We start from the raw sequence: 15072 nt of genomic DNA, 5'->3' as shown, positions 1-15072 counted from the left end.
GGTAGATAAATAGAAAACATTACATTATGTATGTTGCTCCAATGGAATGCAAAGTTAATACATCAGTTTAATTCAGATACCTCCACATCTTCTTGGCAGGATGAAATATGCTTCCAATGTATTTTGGTCCATATCCATGAATGTCAGTGAAGATGAGCACAATAAATAATGCTGTATGAAGTGTGACATATATCATAAGAAGGTACAAAAAAATACAAGTGAGATAACCTACATACAAAGATTAAACACAATTATACCTGTTTTTATACAAAATAACACTGATTTGCTCATTGAAATTAAGATGGGATTGACCACGAGATTGTTGAATTGTTGCTGTTGTAAACATTATCTAAAAATTTCATACCCTTAGATTTTATTTGTCACGGGGGTTAAAGATAACCCACAGCTTTATCCAGCATATTTTTACACGGTATTTTTATAGGTTTATTTGACAGGTTTTTAACTGGAATCATCCATCCAGAGCTCCAGTTCATGTACAAAGAGGAACACACTGCCTTCTAGTGGTAAAAGGTAGATACTGCAACTCCTGAATCGATTGTTCCATCCATTCCACATTCATCCATCAGGTATGTGGAGTGCCACAGATTAATAACAATTTCTTGCAAATTCCTCCTCCCCATTCTTCCCTTTTACAAATATTCTTTCTGACCATTTTGATCATATTTTCTGTATCTTTCTCGAGGTTTGAACAACTAACGGATCTTCTTTTCCAGTGCTGTAGGTTCTCGGCTGGAAGTTTTCTCAGGGAGCACCAGCCTCAACTTCCTCCTTGAAGAGGAGCCGCTTTCCTCCGAAAGGTACTCCTGTTGCAGCAGAGGAGAGGTGGCCTTTGCACTGCCTGATGATGATGTGCTTTGTGTGGTTGCACCTTCTGGAAAGACATCTGCAGCTAGCGTGCTTACTCCAGAAACGGCTTGAACTTCAGTTTCAGCATATTTGTTGTCTAGCAGACCACCTGTTGCAGTTCCATTCTCGGTCTGACTGGGATTAAAACAATCTAGACTTTGAGATGCCTTTATTGGCAATTCAGATTCAGAAGCCAGAGGAGATTGTCTATCACCATCTTCATCCGACTTCACTCTTGGTTCAAGAGTAGAGCTGTCAAGAAACAATGGGCTTTGGGAGAGAACTTGTTTAAGAGAAGAATTTACTGATACATTGGGTTCAAGTCCTCCAGGCAGGGAATCGTGAAGTGGAGTAGTCTGCAAAGCATTTGCATTTCCTGATATGAAGCCTTCTTGGAAACTATTTGAAGCTCCACTTAAAGACATGGACCTACTACTACCTACCATCTTAAGTGACATAGGAGCAGTAGGTACCAATGAGCCACCCGTTGAGGTTGTGGTGTTGATTAAAAGATTTTCTTCCTGGAGGGAAAGACTACTGACCTTCTGATTTTTTCCTACATCATTCTTATCCTCACCATCATCACTTTCTGATGCTTTCTTCCCGTTCTTGCTGCTTCTTTTTGAATATTCACCTGAACCTTCACTCTCCTTTCTGTCTTTCTTCCTCTTGGAGTTCTGCCTATCCTGTTCAGGTTTCCTTTTTGGATTGACCTTTGTCTTTCGAAATGGTAAGTGTAGCTTTCCTTTGTGGTTCTTTTCTGTTCCTCTCGCCACGTTCCTGGGCTTCTTTGCCGGATCGATCCTCCTTGACTTTCCTTGATCCCTTCTTTCAGTATTGAAGGTTACATTTCTTCTTTGCTTTCTAATGTTCATGTTATTCATTGCATCAAACCGGTCGTAATCTGAAATCCTCCTTCTATTGCTGATGTGAGAAACTGATTGATCAAACATAGAAGCGGCTCTCACGTGAGGGTGATTTTTACTTTCGTTCCTATTGAATGTCCGATGGCAAGTGTCGCAATGCAATATTGCAAGTTGCCTTCTTTCAATCCCCATATCAGCTCTCATCTCATTATTTGCATAACAAGTAGCAAGGGCTTCTTGTGTAGGAATTAAATTGTGTTTTCGTTGATGAGATGATCTGAAGCCATCACGAGAGTTGTGAGGAATGTCTCGACCCAAAATGTCTTGCTGGCTCATTCTCCTGTCTCCCTCATGCGCTTTCTCCATTACACCATTCCTCCTGTTGTCCCACCGATTCACCTTTAACCCTTCGACCTTGCAATCCGAACACATGAAATATGGGTCATCTTCATCAGCTCTATTATGAAATTGGCTTCTATAGTTCTCTGTTCTTGAGTCCCATGGTATGCTTTCATTATCCAATAGCTGGTGGGCTTGCAAAAATAATTCCCTCGACTTCTCACCGACATCACGATGTTTAGCAGAAAAGTTAGTGACTGGTCCGTTGCCTTCTTCCGTGTCCCGCTGTTTTGGAATTTCTTTTCTTTTTTGTCTGCGAGAAACTTGATAGCAGATCAGGACTACCAGCAGTGTCAAGCCAATGCCACCTGATAAACAGCAATATATTTTAATGACATTATTTACCTTTTTTTTCTTCTTGTTTTACAATTCTGTGGCATATTAAAGGAGCCCTTAATTCAGCTTTGAATATTTCGGTGTGACGTACGACATACTCACCAACAAAGCAGAGGACAGCTGTAATGGCCAAATCCCGAGCATAAACTTGAGGTGTCACACTATCTCTTGTCTCTATCTGCACTGTGATGTTTTGATTGGATGGGACACAGTTAGCATCAGTTAGCTCTAACACTGTAGTTACAGCCGGATTGTCAGCGCTTACACACACCATCTTGCGTCCGTTATACAATGTCTGTGGGCAACGGGAAAAAATTGTGTTCAAAGTCGAGCCAGCTTGTAATATATTTTACATGTCGACCAGATTACGAGTTCATACTTTGTCAGGTTGTTGGATGAAGGCTGAAAGGAAGGCAGCTAGATCCAGTAGCTGACAAGAACAATTCCATAAGTTGAGATCAAGGTTGAGGTTGGTCAACCAGCTGAGGTAGGAAAAAGCCTGAGAAGGAGCTGAACTGAGACGATTCCTGGATATATCCAAATTTCCAAGATGGACCAAACCATGGAAGCTATATACAGGATAATATTTGTTGGTGCCATTTATATGGAACTTCTAAATAATATGCACTAACCTGTTTATGTCCAGGCTCTGTATTAAATTATCAGACAGATCCAGATTCTCCAGATATTTGAGATCATTTAGAGGTAGTGAATCAGAATCTAATCTGGTGATCCTGTTTCCCTCTAGGTTTAAGGTCCTAAGTGCCATGGTACCTTTGAACCAGTCAGCTTGGATCTGGAAATCAATCAAAAATATTTTTTCTGTCTGAGCTACAAATTTTATTTTGGTTTTCTTATCAAGTCATTGAAGGGTGATGGGTGGAGACTCACATGGTTGATAAGGTTGTGGCCCAATGTGAGAACCTGGAGATGAGAAAGGTTGGACAGAGCATCACCCTGCAAGGCCTGACTGGTGAGGAGGTTGTGGTCTAGCAGTAATGTATGCAGAAAGGGCAGATTTCTGAAGGATAATTCATCCATCACAGAAATGCGATTATGGCTAAGACCTGTTGGATGACAGTCCACAATTGCAAAGGAGGAAAACATTTCAAATGTACGTACTTGTCATTTTTTTCCTCAGACTAAAACTGAGACTAAATTAAAACATAGCTGATAAAATTAACACTACAGATTGTCAACATTAGGGTCGCAGATAAACTGGGGCTTTCCGTGATTGACCTCAGTGTGGGGCAAACTTACGAACTACATTGCTTCAAATATGCAATTTATTGATGTTAAAATCTTGTCAATTCCTATATCTTTCCATATTCAAGAGAAATAAAATGATAACCTATGACAGTGATGTTGCCGAGGACAGATAATGGGGCTGACTGGACCGTGACGATGGAGCCCTGTGTGAGAAGTAGCGCCTCGGTCGTGTCTGGAGCATCTGGTCATACACACACACAGGTACATTTTCTATTTTAGGCCTCTTATCTATACATCAAAATATTTGCGGCATTTATTAAGGAGAACTTTCCAAGCACAAATAGATGCATGTGCAATACCTATAATATAAGCCAGTCTGTGACAGATGACAGCATTGTCAGAACAAACCATACACGAAGCAGGGCATGATGATATAGGGATGCATCGCTGGACAATGATGAGTAACAACATCAACATCAGCAAGATAGTACCTGGAAACATTCCATTTCAATTGTGTGGGAAATTGCCTTCCTTTGCAAAACATTTGAATTGTGTTTTTGATAATGACACAAGATAGTATAGGATACTTACTTGTCATGTTGCATTACAGTGGATGTTCGGGGATGGCGAGGTAACATTTCGTCAATCAGGTTGCACCCTAATACGGTACCATTATTGTCAACACAAAACAAAGCTTAGCCATTAACATCGCCATCGTTCCCACTGAGGCTGAAAGGGAATAAAATTGGTGAGAATGAATTTTGATTACAAGAAATACCAACAACATTATTCGTTTTGAAATTCCCAGCTGCACTATCAAGGCTTATTACTTTTAGCTGAAATTAAGTGCTTCAGATCACCAAGTGTTTTGGGGATTTCATTCCTAACACTTTCTACAGATAAAGTTTGGGAATTAGGAAAAGCTATAAAGTTGCACCCACCCAAAAATAAAATAAACTGTTCAAAAAGACAGCTTGACAAGATGCAATAAGCCCCAGACAATTTAGCTCCCAGGATCATTGTACTCATGGAGGGGATAATGCCATTCATATTTAAATAAGATCAGAAACACTATTCTGTTACATTAAGGGAAATGGAGCACCTACTTTTGAGCTTCATGATTCATAATCCTCATGTTTACAAAAATATATTTATATCTTCTATAATTATACATTGGATTTGTTTTGTTACAGGCCATCATATTAATATTCAGTTATTATGGGGAAATATATGCAAATATAATGAAGGATTAAATGTATCTATGCTTTATTCCCTAAACACAAAAGCGTTTCCTGAAACAAACTGGTTGGATGAGCAAAAAAAAAAATAAGAAACTCACCTGATAATGAGACGGTATAGCTGATTATGTTCTAAAAACACACATGAAGCAATAACGAGATTATCTATCACGAAAGATTGGTAAGGAAGCGAGAGCACAATCTATTCAATTCTGTGCTGTCACTGTTTGTGTGTAGCTTAGGTTACCTAAACTGCGGCGTACACTCAATGCCACCAAATGTCACCCGAGAGGATATTGTGTCGGACAAAACAAAACCGTTTTTCATCCTAAAATTCATTAAGATAAATGCAGGCAGTTTCATATTTTAGTTGTTTATTGTTAGTAAATTTTCTACCGTGAAAACATTGATATAGCAATTTGATCATAAAAAACATTTAGAACAAACATTTTTAGCACAGAATAAGAATATCAATTAGCGCTATCAAGCACTGATTAAAAAGAATAAATTCATCAGCATTCCAAATTAATTTCCCTCAATTTCCCTTGAAAGCGAGCCTTAAAAAATGAATCTGCAAAAATATGGGAGAATCTTAACATATTATCCTCTGAACAGGTCAGTTGGAGTATAATATATGGTAATAACACAACATTTCTTGATTTATAATGCAATTAAACCCCTTTCCTATAATTCGGTTATGTGATCACATGGTCAGCACAATCTTCCCAGTGGCCCCTTGAGATTCGATAATATCATGGTGGGCCTGAGCGGCCTTGTCCAGTGGATATTGATCACCGACAACTGGACGCAGCCAACCAGCTTCCATCCCACGAAAGAGGAAAGCTGCACACTCCTTTGTCTCCGCCTGAGTAAGGACAAAAAGTTGTTTTAACCTAAATTGACCACAGGACATTTGATGGTTCATCTGATGGATGTTTACCAGTGTGGCAGAGAAGAGGGCAACCCCTATGATGCTGCTCTCTTTTGACATTGTGGCCCTGGGGTTAATTTCAACTGAGCCTCTGGAGCCGACAATCTAAGGAGGAGAACAAGAGAACATGTTTGTATATGGAGAGACCTGTACATTAACTAAAAAAAAATAAAAAATACATCTCCAAATCAAGAACTCTTCTGTGAGCTTCGGGTACTGAGATGACGACTGATGATACTCACCGCAACACGTCCTCCAGATGCCATCATCTGGAGATCGTTGTTGAGGTTGACATTAGCCAACATCTCCACAATCACATCCACTCCACGGCCTTCTGTGGCTTCCTGCAACAAAATGACAACACATGAGATCCCATGTGATCAACTTGCGGCCTGTGTGCCCAATCTGGCCCGTCGAACTGTCAGACTGGATCCCATGATTATGAAGGTCAAAGAGAAAAAAAATGTTTCTATACACATCAAATAATAATGTTATACCAAAATGAGATGTTTTTTGAATTTTATTTTAGGGTCTTTAATGTGTATCTGACAGTACCATTATTTTGCCAACGTAGTCCTTCTCCCTGTGATTAAACATCAGGTGAGCTCCATTTTGGGCCGCTAGCTCCATTCCCTCTTTGGTCCCAGCAGTCCCCATTATCCTGAGGCCCATCATACGGGAGAGCTGACAAGTTGCCAGACCAACCTATGAGCGCAAATAAGGATCTTTTGTTAAAAGTTTGTATTTTTTAACTAAATCATGCATGTTCAATTTTTATTCTGACCCCTCCACTGGCTCCATGGACCAGGACAGTCTCTCCAGCCTTTACATGAGCCCTGCAAAACACACAACAAAAAATGCAATTCATTTAATTTGTCAACTGGGGTTATAGTTCAAATCCATTCATTTATCTTTATGTGGGTCGCAGGTAAACTGTGATCCATCCCGGCTGATTTGGGTGAAAGGTGGGTGCCAGCAAATAGCCAAGCCCATATTGACAATTTAGGATTAATAATTCAAAAATATGTTGTAGCTGTGTCTCACTTGTGAACCAAAGCTCTGTAGGCAGTGAAGTACGGGATGCCGATGGCTGCTCCCTGGCAGAAATCTAAAGTATCAGGTAGCTTGTGGACATTCTCATCTGTGGCTACAGCAAATTCTGCATAGCCTCCAGACTGGGTGGATGTAGTAAAAACACGATCTCCTGCCTAGAAAGCCATCGTAGAAGAAAAATACTTGGGCTTCTCAAATTATAGCATTGTCATTAGTAGTCAGTTTTAATTTGAATACATTTGATTTGAAAACAGATCAGTTTAGCTTAATGTTCACACAACTTTACTTAAATAAATAGTAAATAGTAATTAAACTCATTGCATGTGGCCAACCATGTATGCATAATACTGATGTGTTCATCAACCTTCACTGCTGTGACACCCTCGCCGACACTTTCCACCACGCCGGCTATGTCGGAGCCAGGTGTGTACGGAAGTGACGGTTTTCGGCTGAAGGTCCCAGCTCGGATGTACGTTTCCACAGGGTTCACTCCACATGCATGGACACGGATTAATACCTACACACCACATGCATGGACAAAAGTGTGTGAAAATATAAAGAAGCAAATTCAATGATTAAAAACTATTACATTGGGAGGTGCAAAAGTACATTCAGGAGAATTTTTTTCTCTTTTTTCGTTTATTTTTAAATAATTTTTCTATCATGCCATGAATGTATAAGAAATAATTTGAGCAATTATTACCTGGATTATTATATTATTATAGCAATTATTACAAGTTTTTAAACATAGGTGGGGATCGTTGAATTTTATTTTTAGAGAATTTGTTATCATGGTATAGTATTCAGAAATAGACTTCTGTAAATAACTGTGTAGAAATATATATTAAATATATATATTAATATATATAAATATATTAAACATTAAAATGGGCTTTCAATTTCCTTCTCAGTAGTGCACATGTAATGTCAAAACAATTACTAGTGGACAGTTGCAGTACTTTGCAGTTTTTTTTTCTCCATTTTATTTATTTATTCTAATTTATAGAGCTGCTTGAACACACTGACCGAGTTCAAAAATAACAGTCCTCCAATGTAAACATGTTTTGCATAACAAAATGAAAGCGTCCACACTTTACATTACAAAGCAGTCAGAGTATTTTGTAGCTTGCTTTGCAATATTACTATACATTTGCATGCTTTAAAAGAGTTGCACCTCCCATGGGTGAGAAGGTTTTGCAAGTTTAAAGTAGCTGCTCAGACTTACTTCTCCCCTTCCAGGCAGTTGAACTTTCACATTGGCGCACAGTTCAAGGACAGATGGAGGTCCAAATTGACTCACTCGGATTGCCCTCATCAACTTAAAGCCCGACATACTGTACTCTTTTGACTTCCTCTAGTATGACTATTACTACGATGACTACAACTACTGTCGTAAAATTGACTTTAGGATTACTGCTGCTGTCGTACTATTTACCTTTGGAGTGGACCGTTCTCGCATAATAAAATTGAGCCTCAAGCATTTTAACGCTACCCGATGATCAAATACTACAGATGTCTGTAGAAGAACCAAATTTGGCATATTACAACAAACTTAAATGCATTATTTGTGGCAAAAGTTGTTGTCACTGGTTAAACTCTTAAGATGCTGTCAAATAAAAAAAAAACGGACTTGTTGCCATTCGGAGGCGCTGTCGGTGTATTTGCGAATGCACTCCAGAGGAGGAGACATTGGACTAACTAACCCATGTTTGCGAACGATTCGGTGAACGATTCTTTTGAGTGAACTGATTCTAAACATTCAGTTCACTCAGAAGAAATGGAAAGCACATTACTAACACACGCACTGGAAACTGCAGAAAGTCAATTACGGTGGCAACGTAAGATGGCTGCCATCTGGCGTCAACCACAAGACGGCAACCGTTTTGTACATCCGGCATAAGACAGGAAGTAAACTGACCGGTTTCTTTTCCGTCTACCGGTGTCCTTAAATGTGTATTAAAAAGACCGATCGTCGAATTTTATTGAATCGGAAATAGACAAAAATGTGTTAGCGAGCACTTTGTCCTGCTACTTTTTATTTTATTGTTCTTTTTCCTCGAGAGGCAGACTCATTTTTTGCAAGAGTCTGCTCCAGCAACGAGGCTCATCCCACGCATCAAATTATCCTAATGTACTTCAATTAAATAACGACACAATGGCAACAACGTGCAGATACATGGTGCGGAGAACACTCTGTACACTTGGAGCTCGTGGAGTTTCTTATCGGCACTTCATTTCACCTTCAAGTCAAAGAAACCTCATTCGGAGACCACAAGCCAGACACCTGAGCTCTCCTGACAATTCCCGCTTATCTACCTCTTCGATTACAGGTAGCCTACATCAGCATGCTGAAGTACGTGGAAAGTCTACTCCATGTTTATTGGGATCTAGTACAAGCAATCTGATATAGCTGTAGTGCATCCATAACAAATGCGATTGTCAGTAGCATTTTTTTTACGATTATTTTTTTCTTCCTTGTTTTAATAATAATAATCATAAAGTGATAACTGCGTAGGGACGTTATAGTTTTGATAAAAGAACATATTTGGTGCTTGACCAAATACATTTGCATCGTCTGATATAACCATTTGTTATTAAAAAAAAAACAGTAGCTGTTTGATAGAAATAAAAATGTGTGTCAACAGTCTCTATTACTTTTTTTAATCCTCAGGAAGCAGCTCTTTGTCTTTTAGGAGCCATACCTGTGGACAACTAAGATCTGAACATGTTGGTAACAAGGTCACATTGTGTGGATGGGTCCAATACCTGAGGTGCTTTTTTTTTAAAATTATTATTATCTAAGTTAACACAAACTCACAGTTCACGTATCACGGCTGCACATAAACAAATATTGACACATGCTTTCCACTCAAGAGGTTGTTACCAAATTGTTCCATTATGTATGAAATAGCATCACAACATGTGTAATTACAACATTCTAATGACAGTAATCAGAACTATTTCTAAATCAATAGCCATAGGCAAGGGAAACATGGGTCGTTTTTCTCACAACTTTGGGGACATAGTCAGGCTGGGCTGGGCTGCATATTTAGAGAATTTCATGTCAGGGCCCTTCTAAGTAATCACAAGAAAAAGGTGCATATAAATGAACATATAAATGTTTTTTTTTCCTGCTGTGACAATTGGAATAATTGTCTTCCACAGACAGGACCTGTTTGTCATTCTACGAGACTTCAGTGGTCTCACCCAAATACTTATACCTCAGCAGGAAGTAAGTATTCACCGTGATCCTATTTGGTATTATCTTCCTTGTCTGCCGATGGCTTTTAGATTCCTGCTGTCTGCTACTTAAAACAAAAATAAACAAGTCTTTTCTTGTTTGTAGAGTGCACACCGTCTTAAAGAAGTACTGTGTAATCTCACAGCTGAATCTGTCATCAAAGTTACTGGGACAGTTAAGCAGCGGCCAGCGGGACATGAAAACAAGGTGCGGTAAATGTACTGGATTCAATAATTTCATGTTGTGAAATAATTCTCCCCCCCCCCCCCGAGTTTCACAGAGGCTTGTTGGGTACCCAAGGGCACCTCAAGTCTTTTCAGCATGCAGACTAGCATCTTCTCCAGCCACCAATTTGTTGTTTCCAAGTCCAAATAGATGAGCTACTGGCTCCTCCCAAAAACCTACAAGAATTATTAACTGTTTTTAACCACACCCGTGTTGAAGATAATTGATTTTAGGCTTCAGAAGTGGTTTTAGAGATGCTCTAGTAATCATGATGTGGTTGTGACAGGGGATGCCAACTGGTGACATTGAGGTCCTTGCTGAGCATGTGGAAGTTTTCAATGTGTGCCAGAAGTTGCCGTTTGAAATCAAAGACTTTGTGAAAGTAAGTGACTACACGTTGCTTCTCGCACTCTTAATGATGTTAATGTCGCTATGTTGTCCGTTCCCCAGAAATCAGAGTCTTTACGCATGCAGTTTCGTTATCTGGACCTGAGGTCTTCCCGCTTACAGAAGAACCTCCGACTGAGGTCCCAACTAGTGATGAAGATGAGGGAATATCTTTGTAATGTACACGGTATGGAAAATGACTGTTATACGTTCTTTGCATGCATAAAAAAAAAAACAAGCAGACATTTATTCACGTTCCCGTCTGTCCGTCCATCTATTACATGCTTCTGAAATTATTCTTTCAATCTACTTTTGTCTTTTTAGATTTTGTTGATGTAGAAACACCAACATTGTTTAAAAGAACACCAGGGGTAAGTATAAGTTTGCTTTACTCTCCTGTCCATATAGGAATAGTAAGGGCAATACCATTTGTTTTCTGTAGAGTTGCAACAAAAATGGGTTTCTAGACATTGTGTGTTTTAGTCGAATGTAAAGACTGTATTTGTTTACAATATTATGGACTCAATGTGTACAGTGACTGCAGATTATTGGCTCTACTATAAAAATGACTTGTCATATGGCCCAGAAGCAGACAAACCTGGTATAACCATTAAAACCAGAACAGAAATAGAGCATGAGATCACACAATGCAAGTTTGACAGACAGCCAGTATCTCTAATCTAAGCAATTTAAGTGAAGAGTGAAATCGCCCTTTCATAGAACAGCCTTTTGCGTACATTGAACTACCAGCTTTGCGTACCTGACCGAGTCAAGCACAATGCCCAAAATCAGCAATGGTAATCTGCAGTTTTGTGAGATTTGTTATCTTACAAATCTTGAGGCATCTAACTGTCTACTGTTTCTGCTGGTATTAGGGAGCCAAAGAGTTTGTGGTTCCATCCAGAGACCCGGGTCGTTTCTATGCCCTCCCTCAGAGTCCACAGCAGTTCAAGCAGCTTCTCATGGTGGCTGGAATTGACAGGTGGGACAATGCAGTTATTTGTCTTCATCAACAATTCTTTTCATGACCCACTCTCTCAACATTTATATAATAAATAATGAGTTTGAAAAAACCCCCCACTGTTTTTGATGATTTAAATAATTCCTTCAATAACAACAAGATCAAAACAGAATATGTTCCGTAATTTATATTCTTCACAGTAGGCACATTTAGCCCAGATAGTAGCGTTGCACTTCTTGGTATGTTCTAAGTGAGTTTTATAATGTGGAAGATTGTTCATGACCTGGAATGACTATGAGTTCACAGTCTTGCTAGAATTTGTACTGAATTTAAAATCAACTTGAAACTTTTGACTGGTACAGTGTAAATACTTTTTCTTCTAATATTTGCTCATGCAAATCAAGTCAAATAAAATGGCCGTCATTACTGCCCCCAGGTACTTCCAGGTTGCTCGCTGCTATCGAGACGAAGGCTCCAAACCAGATAGGCAGCCTGAGTTCACCCAGGTAACTTCTTGCCCTTCTACATAGTATGTTGACATAACAGTGAGTTCCGTTGCTGGAAGCAGTATTTTTTTTTTTCCGCAGCCTTATTGTGATTGTGACTCTACAGGTTGATATCGAAATGTCTTTTGTGGACCAGACGGGCATCATGTCCCTCGTGGAAGGTTTGTTGAAATACTCGTGGCCTGCAGAGAAAGGCCCTCTCCCGGTTCCTTTCCCAACCATGACTTACAAAGAGGCCATGAGGGACTATGGGGTGGACAAACCTGATACCAGATTTGACATGAAGGTATAATATCACATAATAGAACACAAAGCAATAATGTTGACCAGGATTTTATGTTATCATTGCCTTCAAAAAAGCTGGTTTAGTGTTTCTAAAGATGTTTGCAGTCACGTTCATTCTGCACAACTAACATTGAACCTCTGCCATTCCTTTGTATTCAGCTGATGGACCTCAGAGATGTTTTCCTGTCCACAGATATTGGTTTCTTCAAATCAGCTGTTAGCAAACCAGGAAGCTCAGTTTTGGCTATCTGTGTCCCCAGTGGGAGTGTAAGAGCAAACCTCATTCTTTTGGTAGAAAGCAATACATTTCTATTATTGTTGACTTTGCAATGTTCATACTTTTTAATTTTAGAAACTATTTACTGGGAAAGATTTAGAAGAACTGAAACAATCATCAAAGACTAATTTTAACCAGGTAAGTGAATAATTGCTTGGTTTTTTTTTCTGTGTAGTGTAGTAAAATAATTTAAGTATCTAAAATGCGTTTTATAGATTGTACTTTTATCTCTTTTGGCGCACATTGTGGGGATGAAAATTATATGAATCCACAGAGGTTTTGGTTCTCTTATAGCTTAATAATGTCTTTCAATATCCGTTTTACCACTGGAGACCTGAAAGTAAATCATACTTAACAAATGAAGTGAAAGGGGAAAAAATAATTATCGTCTGTTTCTAAAAAAAAACACTTGCACATGATGGCTAATTTAAATCATGTGAAATTCATATAAGTTAGTTGAGAGTGAGTGAATGATTGTGCGCACATCACAGTGGCACCAATAAGGCGAGTAAAACCACATTAATGATGATATCATGTCAACGATGTCTCAAGGAGGTGAGTGTGGTGCTGGTCAGAGAAGATGGAACGTTAAAGTCTCCTCTGAAGAAGTTGTTGTCTGCCTCTGACACTGATGCTCTACTGAGGAAGACTGCCGCCAAACCAGGCGACCTGCTACTGATAGCTGCTGGTCCCTGTGAAGTTCTGGTATGAAACATGTTCCTCATAAAAAAAAACATACATTAGTAGGCATCAACAAGTTACGATATAAAAATAGATTTTAATAAGTGTTATTGCTGTATGAAGCATTTTTTTTTTTAAATTAAATGTAATGTTTTGTTTTCAGCGCCCGATGCTTGGTAGTCTTCGTTTGCAGTGTGCAGAGCTCCTGGAGTCTCATGGCTTGACAGTCCGTGGCTCATCGGCCTTTCATTTTCTGTGGGTTGTGGATTTTCCTCTCTTCTTGCCTAAAGAAGACAATCCAGAAGAGCTTGAGTCAGCCCATCATCCATTTACTGCTCCAATGCCGGAAGACACCCAGTTGCTTTACACGGAGCCAGAAAAAGTATGTTGCTGCGTAATTTGTATTCATTTATGGATGATAAGCTAAATCATTTTGTTGTAAGGGATGTGTTTAGACTTTTTTTTTTGTTATTCCAGGTTCGTGGCCAACACTACGACCTTGTGTTGAACGGCTGTGAGATTGGAGGAGGTTCAATTCGTATCCACAAGGCTTCAGAGCAACGTCACGTTTTAAAGAATATCCTCAAGGTGAAATGATACACACATATCCAGCTGATATAGAAAAGTTTCTTTGCTTACTTGTGGAAGTAGAAGTAACACAATTACAATCATTTGTTAGGCTTCTCAACTCACAGTAGTGACATTTTTCTCCTCAGGAGGATCTCACTATCCTTTCTCACCTGCTTGAGGCTTTGGATTCTGGCGCGCCGCCACATGGTGGTATTGCTCTTGGTAAGATTCTATGACTAAGTTTTTGAGGCATTTTATCACAACTGAAATACAAATAAATGATAATACTTGCATTCTTTTAGGTTTGGACCGGCTGGTTTCCATCATGGTGGCTGCTTCCAGCATACGTGATGTCATCGCCTTCCCAAAGTCATTTCGGGGTCATGACCTTATGAGTCGCGCTCCAGACTTTGTGTCAGAGGAGGTGCTGAATTCCTACCATATTTCAGTCAAGAAGACAACAGAGACTGGAGTAGAACAGGATGGGAAGTGTGAAGATTTAGAACAAAGCTAGATGGACAGTACACTCCAGAGGAAAAGGCCATCTGCACAAAGACATGATGGTAAAACAGTCACAAAAGGGCAACTGCACTGATACTTTGAAACAAGACTAGTATCGTCATTGATACTGATTAATAAAAAAAAAAATGACTGGGGCGAAAAAGCGTAATGAAAAAAAATAAATAAATAAAAATAAATAAATAAATAAATAAATAAAAGAAAAACATTTATTTCAAGTCCTGAACAGAAAGAATACTCGATACAGAAATAATAATTTTCAGAGGCCCAATGAGACTCAAATGTGGTTATACAAAAGTGAATTTAGTTTGAAAATTCTCAATTCTTTCACAGTAGTAAAATGCAAAATTGTAATCACTGCAGGATGCTCCCTGGTCTCTCTTTTTTTCTGGTCTTGTGTTAACTGCAGTATGTATTTGTACAAAGACTTTAAATAACTTTCAATCTTAGTTTTGACATTTTTATTAAATAAGACTGAATAATGAAGCGTGTTTGTTTATTCGATAGCTGTCCCACAGTGA

At 39.0% G+C, this 15072-nt stretch overlaps 3 protein-coding genes across 3 annotated transcripts; 1 reads left to right on the top strand and 2 right to left on the bottom strand.

Annotated features, from left to right (window-relative positions):
• Window positions 1-713: 713 nt before the first annotated feature.
• lrrc53 (leucine rich repeat containing 53) lies at window positions 714-4157 on the bottom strand. The gene is made up of 7 exons (XM_085930294.1): window positions 4037-4157; window positions 3820-3918; window positions 3360-3535; window positions 3101-3264; window positions 2848-3037; window positions 2571-2763; window positions 714-2440 (listed from the first exon to the last, which is right to left on the bottom strand). Exons 1-7 carry the CDS (start codon window positions 4152-4154, stop codon window positions 714-716), a joined length of 2667 nt encoding a protein of 888 aa, XP_085786420.1. The 5' UTR covers window positions 4155-4157.
• A 1136-nt stretch (window positions 4158-5293) lies between these two features.
• Window positions 5294-8559, bottom strand: cryz (crystallin, zeta (quinone reductase)). The gene is made up of 8 exons (XM_085930250.1): window positions 8125-8559; window positions 7264-7416; window positions 6891-7054; window positions 6631-6682; window positions 6402-6551; window positions 6089-6190; window positions 5856-5951; window positions 5294-5780 (listed from the first exon to the last, which is right to left on the bottom strand). The coding sequence occupies exons 1-8, from the start codon at window positions 8230-8232 to the stop codon at window positions 5619-5621; spliced, it is 987 nt and encodes a 328-aa protein (XP_085786376.1). The 5' UTR covers window positions 8233-8559; the 3' UTR covers window positions 5294-5618.
• Window positions 8560-8804: 245 nt separating this feature from the next.
• dars2 (aspartyl-tRNA synthetase 2, mitochondrial) lies at window positions 8805-14996 on the top strand. Its single transcript, XM_085930320.1, has 17 exons — window positions 8805-9229; window positions 9571-9670; window positions 10065-10131; window positions 10246-10347; window positions 10652-10747; window positions 10816-10939; window positions 11077-11123; window positions 11628-11734; window positions 12150-12219; window positions 12326-12505; window positions 12664-12771; window positions 12857-12919; window positions 13334-13486; window positions 13626-13844; window positions 13940-14050; window positions 14179-14254; window positions 14335-14996. The coding sequence occupies exons 1-17, from the start codon at window positions 9055-9057 to the stop codon at window positions 14544-14546; spliced, it is 2010 nt and encodes a 669-aa protein (XP_085786446.1). The 5' UTR covers window positions 8805-9054; the 3' UTR covers window positions 14547-14996.
• Window positions 14997-15072: the final 76 nt, after the last annotated feature.

The sequence above is a fragment of the Syngnathus leptorhynchus genome, chromosome 14 (assembly GCF_054491065.1).
Source record: "Syngnathus leptorhynchus isolate UIUO chromosome 14, UIUO_Slep, whole genome shotgun sequence".
Classification (NCBI taxonomy): Eukaryota; Metazoa; Chordata; class Actinopteri; order Syngnathiformes; family Syngnathidae; genus Syngnathus; species Syngnathus leptorhynchus.
Note: the sequence above shows the minus strand (reverse complement) of the source record. Positions and strands in the feature narration are given on the sequence as shown.

Bases quoted from the DNA above. Each gene is read 5' to 3' on its own strand.
- lrrc53 (XM_085930294.1), bottom strand. From the start codon at position 4,154: ATGTTGATGTTGTTACTCATCATTGTCCAGCGATGCATCCCTATATCA. The intron at 3,536-3,819 runs GTTATCATTTTA...GTCATCCAACAG, and splicing joins CGGCAACATCACTGTCATAG to GTCTTAGCCATAATCGCATT. The intron at 2,764-2,847 runs GTATGAACTCGT...CGTTGCCCACAG, and splicing joins TCATCCAACAACCTGACAAA to ACATTGTATAACGGACGCAA.
- cryz (XM_085930250.1), bottom strand. From the start codon at position 8,232: ATGTCGGGCTTTAAGTTGATGAGGGCAATCCGAGTGAGTCAATTTGGA. The intron at 7,055-7,263 runs GTTGATGAACAC...ATGGCTTTCTAG, and splicing joins AGGGTGTCACAGCAGTGAAG to GCAGGAGATCGTGTTTTTAC. The intron at 6,552-6,630 runs GTCAGAATAAAA...TTGCGCTCATAG, and splicing joins TCCATGGAGCCAGTGGAGGG to GTTGGTCTGGCAACTTGTCA.
- dars2 (XM_085930320.1), top strand. From the start codon at position 9,055: ATGGCAACAACGTGCAGATACATGGTGCGGAGAACACTCTGTACACTT. The intron at 9,671-10,064 runs GTGCTTTTTTTT...TGTCTTCCACAG, and splicing joins GGATGGGTCCAATACCTGAG to ACAGGACCTGTTTGTCATTC. The intron at 14,051-14,178 runs GTGAAATGATAC...TTTTCTCCTCAG, and splicing joins TTTTAAAGAATATCCTCAAG to GAGGATCTCACTATCCTTTC.